Source organism: Pundamilia nyererei, unplaced genomic scaffold, assembly GCF_000239375.1.
Source record: "Pundamilia nyererei isolate P.nyererei 1_Seehausen unplaced genomic scaffold, PunNye1.0 scaffold00150, whole genome shotgun sequence".
NCBI classification, from domain to species: domain Eukaryota; kingdom Metazoa; phylum Chordata; class Actinopteri; order Cichliformes; family Cichlidae; genus Pundamilia; species Pundamilia nyererei.
The window spans coordinates 1106687-1113034 of NW_005187551.1; the positions used below are offsets into that span (position 1 = coordinate 1106687).

The window sequence follows — 6348 nt, forward strand, 5'->3', positions numbered from 1 at the left end:
TGAGCTGACACCGTCGCTTTTGTGCCGCTTTCCGCCGCTGAACCTCACAGTTTGGGGATCGGCGGCAACCAAGATCTTTGGAAAAGTTCGACATTTGTTGAAACCGTGCCTTTATTTGTAAACCACGTTGTGCCGAATTACAAATGAAGGCTCTGCAGTCGAGTTAAGATTTGATGGTGTTGTAGCAGAAGTCCATTTTTTACCGAAAAGCAGTGAAACTTTAAAGACGCTCAGTTCTAACGGAGTCTGGCCCTCTCAACCGGGACCAAGTTTCGGCGACGAAAGGGAGGAACGGACAATAGGGGGTGTCTGCGGTCCGCTTCTTACCTGTGACATTTGCGGCCGGAGGTTGATCTCCTTCAGGTTGATGGTCTGGGGTCTGAGGTTGTTGAGCAGATGGCACAGGAGGACTCCATCCCGGAGGGTTTGAGCCAAGTCAAATACCTGAGCAGAGTCCCACGTAACCCGGTGGTTAGCTGGGAGCACCTTGCAGTTTATCAGCCACAGCGCGCATTGCCTCCAGTACTCCATCATTATTGTGACTTCGGCCGGGAGAGCTTCAGGAGGTTTCTTTAAATGAAACTAATGACTGTTAGGTGGTGTCTTACGCGTTAGCCTAAATCGTATCCATGCTACAACTCTAAAAACCCGATGAAAGCTGAGGAGGACCGCTGCACAGGGTGGCGGAGATTCAGGAGACTGCTCCAGGGATGACAGTCCGACACAGTGAGAGAGGCTGTGGATGGAGCGCACCCTGCACCCTTCCTATCTCTCTCTCTCCCTCCCTCGCTCCCTCTCTCACTCACTCACGCTCTCTCTCCATCTCTCTATGACTCTCTTCCCTCCCCCTCACCCAGCTCTTCACCTCTTCCGCTTGCCACCCATAGGCTCGTGGAGATGCGTCTATTGCAATGCAAGAAATAACCACATAAAGCATACAGTAACACTTACACTAAATACACACAGGCGCTAAAGCATTTTAAACTCCTGTTCACCGTCAAGTATCAGAACTACAAACTGCAAATATTCCAGCTGCACAGACAGAGTAATGGGAGGTGCTGCTTAAATGCTTTAATGATTACACACACTAAATGAATATCTGCGTGAGACACGGAACCCACTTTCATTCCACATGCACACATGCATTTTTGCTTCCCATAAAATGTGATATTATTTAAAAAAAAAATTTTTTTTTGCTTAATATCTATTTGTACCCTCTTTTGAGATAAGCCACAGTGGAGTGTTTTACAGCAGTTATATCTGTTGCATTAAGTATGTGGTGTACTACTATGTGGTGCGCCCCTGCTGATCCTTTCCCATCACCTTCCACGTCAGGACAGTATTGAACTGAAGCATTTTGTCTGCATGTGTCTGCTTTGTATTTTCTGCAGTCAAGGGTGGCCACACGCTCCTGTTCAGTGATGCATCGAGGGCGTTTGAAGAAGAAATCCTGCATGAGTGAATGCACAAGAAGGCAGATGTGCCTTATTTGCTGATGTTCAATATGCTGGAGACACGCTGCGCACTCAACTTTTAACCAGGAAGATTTCAACGGCGCTGCCGCTGATTTGTCAGCTGTAGGAAAGGAGAACTCACGCTTTTTGTCCGACTTTGTCATCCTGGAAAGTATTTTCTTATGTTTTTGTTATTTATTCCTTATCAGATGAAACCATTCCAGGAACATGAATTATTATGGAACCTGCATTACCTGATTATGAAACAAATACTTCTGTTTTTGCATCTACTTCCATCCTAATAAAGCTTCAAACAGTCACTAAATAAACACCATAAACAACTGAACAACCCAGTGATCTTTACCATAAAACAGTACAGATTGGCTTGTTTTAGAGTTCATGTTTAATGATCATTTTGATATAATAGTGGAAAAGGCGAATGTATGCTGCAGTCTGCTATTTCTTCCAAAAGAGTGGCATGACTGAGCCAACACATGGTATCTGAAGATGGATTCATTTTTTATTGGTTCTGTGTGGGGAAAGAAAGAAAAATTAACTAGATTTAGACTAGAACGCTAGTCGCTGACTCTTCAGACTTACATGCATCAGATCAAGTGTACTGAACTGCTTGGTAATGGAAAGGGAAAGGATGTGGGGTAGTACAGCACGTGCGAGCTGCCTTTTCATCTTTTACCACGTGTGAGATTATTGGGTAGCCTTACACAGTTATTTGGCCCAACACACACCTAGACTCCATCCCATGTGGCTGGCATGATGTTGTTGAGCAATGCAATTAAGCTCCAGGCATGAATGTGGAGCAGGAGAGTGCACCTGTGTGAGAAATTAAACTACTTTTATTGATTCCTGTTGGTGTGCTAGCACAATAAAAAAAACAATACACAACAGAAAGTCTGCAGAGGAGACAAAAAAAGCCTGAAAAGTTAATAGCAGAACTATATACTGCTACAGAAAGATTTAAAAAGTGGAGCGATCTACCTGCCCATTGCAAAAACTGTATGAATTACATAACAGCGACTGGAATGTGAGAGTCCAGCATGTGAAAGTTAATACAATCCCCCAAGAAGAAAGTGCTGGTAATCTCATTAACAGGGCTACATGAGGCTGCTCTCAGAGTGGGCCCAGAAATTAGAGAAGATGAGAAGAGATGAGACGCACATCTTCCAGTTTAATTTCGTTTTCAGTAAGATTCTCAGTGCACTAAAGCAGATAACCACTCATAAATATATATGTATATATATATAAATGCAATGCAAAGAATGCGTGCAGATGAATACTGCCGAGTCTATTTCCATGAAATGACTGAACACATGGGGTCCGTGCAAACAATGCTGTGAAGATTAGTCTCCAGCATTTTGCGGTTGTAAACACTTCTGTGATCCCCACCCCGCATCTCAGCTCCTCATCTCCGCTTCTTCTCCTCTTATTTGTGCAGATTTGGACTTGGATGAATGTCAGGGTTGGAACAGGAATGCCTGCTCGTTTGTTTATCCACATTGGATTTAGATTTAGTGTGATTAAATATGGAGGGAGGTTGTGCGGTTTGGTTGTGAGCATCCAGCTTTGTCTTCCACAGGCTTCACTCTGGATGCCATGGCTGGCATAGCACAGATGACCGGAGAGATGGCTAGCAGCCGGATGCTGGCGGACCTCTCTGCACCCTTCTCCTGTTTCAGCTTCCTCTCCCAGAGTGGACAGCCATGACAATTATCAGCATACCTCTGATTAGTGTCCATGGGGACTGTGGGTAAACACACAAGAGTTTAAAGTGTAATGGAGGATTTTCTGCCATGCATTTTCAGCCTTTTTCATAAAAATGTTATATTCAGCTCAAATCGCAGCTACACAGAGATGCAAAAACCCAGTGATCTGAAGTAAATGCACCAAACCGTGGTATTACTGCCTTCGATTTTCCCTTATTGCACAAACAACTGATCTGAGTGTTTCTGGGTTATTTTGCTGCTTAGAACTGAAAGGTAATGACTAACCATTTGAGCGTCCAAGAAACAGCATGATAATGTCTGGGCACATATGGCAGATGTGATCTCAGTGCCAGGATTTTTTTTAATTTTCTTGTCTTGTCACAGCACATAATTAAAGTCAACAATCAAGTCAACGAGCTGTAAGGTTCACTGAGCTACTGAGGAGAAGCAAAACCAAAAATATGGCAGAAAAAGAAGATAAAAGACTGAGCTGAATAAATCTCAGGAACAAAAAGGATATTATAAGAAGACTCCTCTTCACCAGAGATCAACTTGGTTTTTCCTCCTGCTTCATTGGGTGTTTAAAATGTTTTACTAGCTGAGCTTTTTCTACAAATAACCATGATGATTTGGATTATCTTACTGCTGTAAAACTATCAAAGACCCTTATATAATTTAAAGTAATACAGCTGTTTAGATGCAGTCAACCAGAGAAAAATGACAAGAAAAATATGTTTATATTGGTTATATTGAAATTGGGTCATCCAACAGGACAAAGATCTGAAGTGCAGCATCAACGCTAGAACAAGAAAAGAATCAAGAAGTTGCAATGGTCCTGTCAATGTCCAGACTTCAATCCGACTGTAGCAGGACCTTAGGAGAGCTGTGCATGAATGAATTCCTACAAACCTCAAAGACCTGAAGCACTGTTAAAAGGAAGATTGGGCCACACTGACACAACAGACTGATAAAGTCAAACAGAAACCAGTTATTGAGGCTAAAGGTACTGGTAGTTTTTTACAGGACTGCACAGAATCCTGTAAAAACGTTCTTTTTCACTCTCATACAAGAATCTAATGTTTCACACAGCATGGTTTACATAATATTTCTCCTTTTGACCTGTGGATATGGAAGTGGCCCTGTCACCACATTAACCACCTGTACCTGTTTAACTCGAAGTGGTGCCTGAGGTACATTTGTATTCACTCTTATGCTACTTTATGACACAGAAAAGAGACCCAAACCTAAATGAACTACTCCTGTTTTAGCCATCCTGTATGTGTTACTCCGTGCTGTCAGCATTCACACCCCTTACACATTGACACTTAGCTAATATTGACATCTGCTAACTGAGTGGCATCTCCTCCACTCCCCACTGTCTTGCCAGATGATCAGAGCACCCAAGCTTTAGCAGTCCCCCGAGCATGCGGGCGTTGCAGCGTTGTTCACACTCTATCAATATCATCTTGTCCGCCTGTAAATTATGGCGCTTCAGCCCTCTCACTGTGTCACTTGATCTAGTGACAGCATGTGATCTGTTATGTGCAGCTCTTGCATCCCCTCTGTGAAAGGTGTGCTAGCTCCCTGACAGAGAAAGCGAATGCTCTCCATTTGCCTTCTGAATATTGATCTATCTGTGGCTCAATATATTTACATGAATTCAAACGGGCTGTATGTGTTCATTAAACCGCCCTTGTTTGAAGCCTCTTATCTGAGTGAATGTTTTACTATATGCAATTCCTCATTTCATTCACTGTATAAAAGGTACATTTAAAACTTACTTCAATGATTTCCAAATCTTATAAGCTCCCACTATTACACAGATGTTGTGTTGTAATGGTGAAAATGAGATATTTCACAATTTCATGAAAATATTTGATGATATATAATATGTATAAATAAAACTGAGTTGAATTGAAAACCTTTGTAGTAGAAGAGTCCCGTTGCTGAACTGGCCTGTCTGCAGTCCGGAGCAACTAAAAACATCTGGCACATCATGAAATGAAAAACTATAACAAAGAAGACCCAGGACTACGGAGCAGCAAGAACAAGAACACTAATATCCAAAATATCCAGCAGCTGGTCTCCTCAGTTCCCAGATGCTCACGGACTGCTTTTAAAAAAAGAAGAGGGGACGCTACACAGTGGTAAACATGGCCCCATCCCAAGTTCTCTGAGACATTTCATATGGTTTCTCTATTCTATTGCGATTACATTTTACACAGCGTCCCAGCTCTTTTGGAATTGGGGTTGTATAACCCAGAGGTAACACTGAAGGCGACCGTAACAACGGCGGCAACTGTAACTGGTATTGATTGTCTGACCTTACCCTTAGCACTCTATTTTGCTGTTTTAGGAGGCCAGAAGAGAAATCAATGCCCTGGGATACCCATGAGAGGTCTGGGATAAATGGAGACCGGCCAGGCTTTACTGCAGCAGTGCAGCGGAGAGGATCAGCTGGGAAAGTGTCAGAATGGAGGCAATGGAGTGGAAGATACATAGAAAAAGAGCATACCAAATCAAAGTGACAAAGAGAGTCTATGAGGGCTATTTTCTGCAGGGAGCAATTTGCCAGGCGGTATTGGAGTAGAGTTTATTAAGTGCAAGTTAACCAAAAAGAAAAAAAAGAGGTTATTCAAACAGTTTTGAGTTTAAACACATGCAGTCAAATGAGGAAACTCTATGCGTGATAAAAGAGCCAGACTGAGACGATGAAGGGTGTGACCCCCAGTGTTAGGTCTGCAGAATGTGAAATGTGTGTTTCCTTCCTCTGAAAGTGTACTCTCACTTCTCCTTAAATACAAAATGACCATGGACTCATGAGATGAACCCAAATTATTCAAGGTTGTCTAGTTTTTAATTGTGTGAAGTAACTGGATGGCTTGCTGGAGATATTTGTAGTTTAGTGATTCTCACTATATGTACCATAAACTCGACATTCGTGCGGCTCTGTGAGAAATCAGTCTGTCTATCTATAATGGCTGGATGTTTTACAGCAATCTTATTAAATGGCTATCTTAGACTCTCATCTCATTTGATAATGTCATTAGAACTGATGACATTATCATCAGCCTCCCCGTGTATTCCGTTTATACTTTTCTTTGCATTTCAACGTCCAGTTGGCCTCCATTTTTCTTGAGTTGCCGTGTGCTTATCATTGCCCTCCCCTTATC

The 6348-nt window shown here is 42.4% G+C and overlaps 1 protein-coding gene across 2 annotated transcripts in view; it reads right to left on the reverse strand.

Moving 5' to 3' along the window:
- Positions 1–796, reverse strand: part of vav3 (vav guanine nucleotide exchange factor 3) — an 86904-nt gene extending 86108 nt beyond the window's left edge. For both annotated transcript variants that reach the window (XM_013913782.1, XM_013913781.1), the window contains exon 1: positions 328–796. In XM_013913782.1, the coding sequence (XP_013769236.1) occupies positions 328–534 (207 nt within the window). In that variant the 5' untranslated portion in view covers positions 535–796. The remainder of the gene's footprint in view (positions 1–327) is intronic.
- Between the last annotated feature and the right edge of the window lie 5552 nt (positions 797–6348).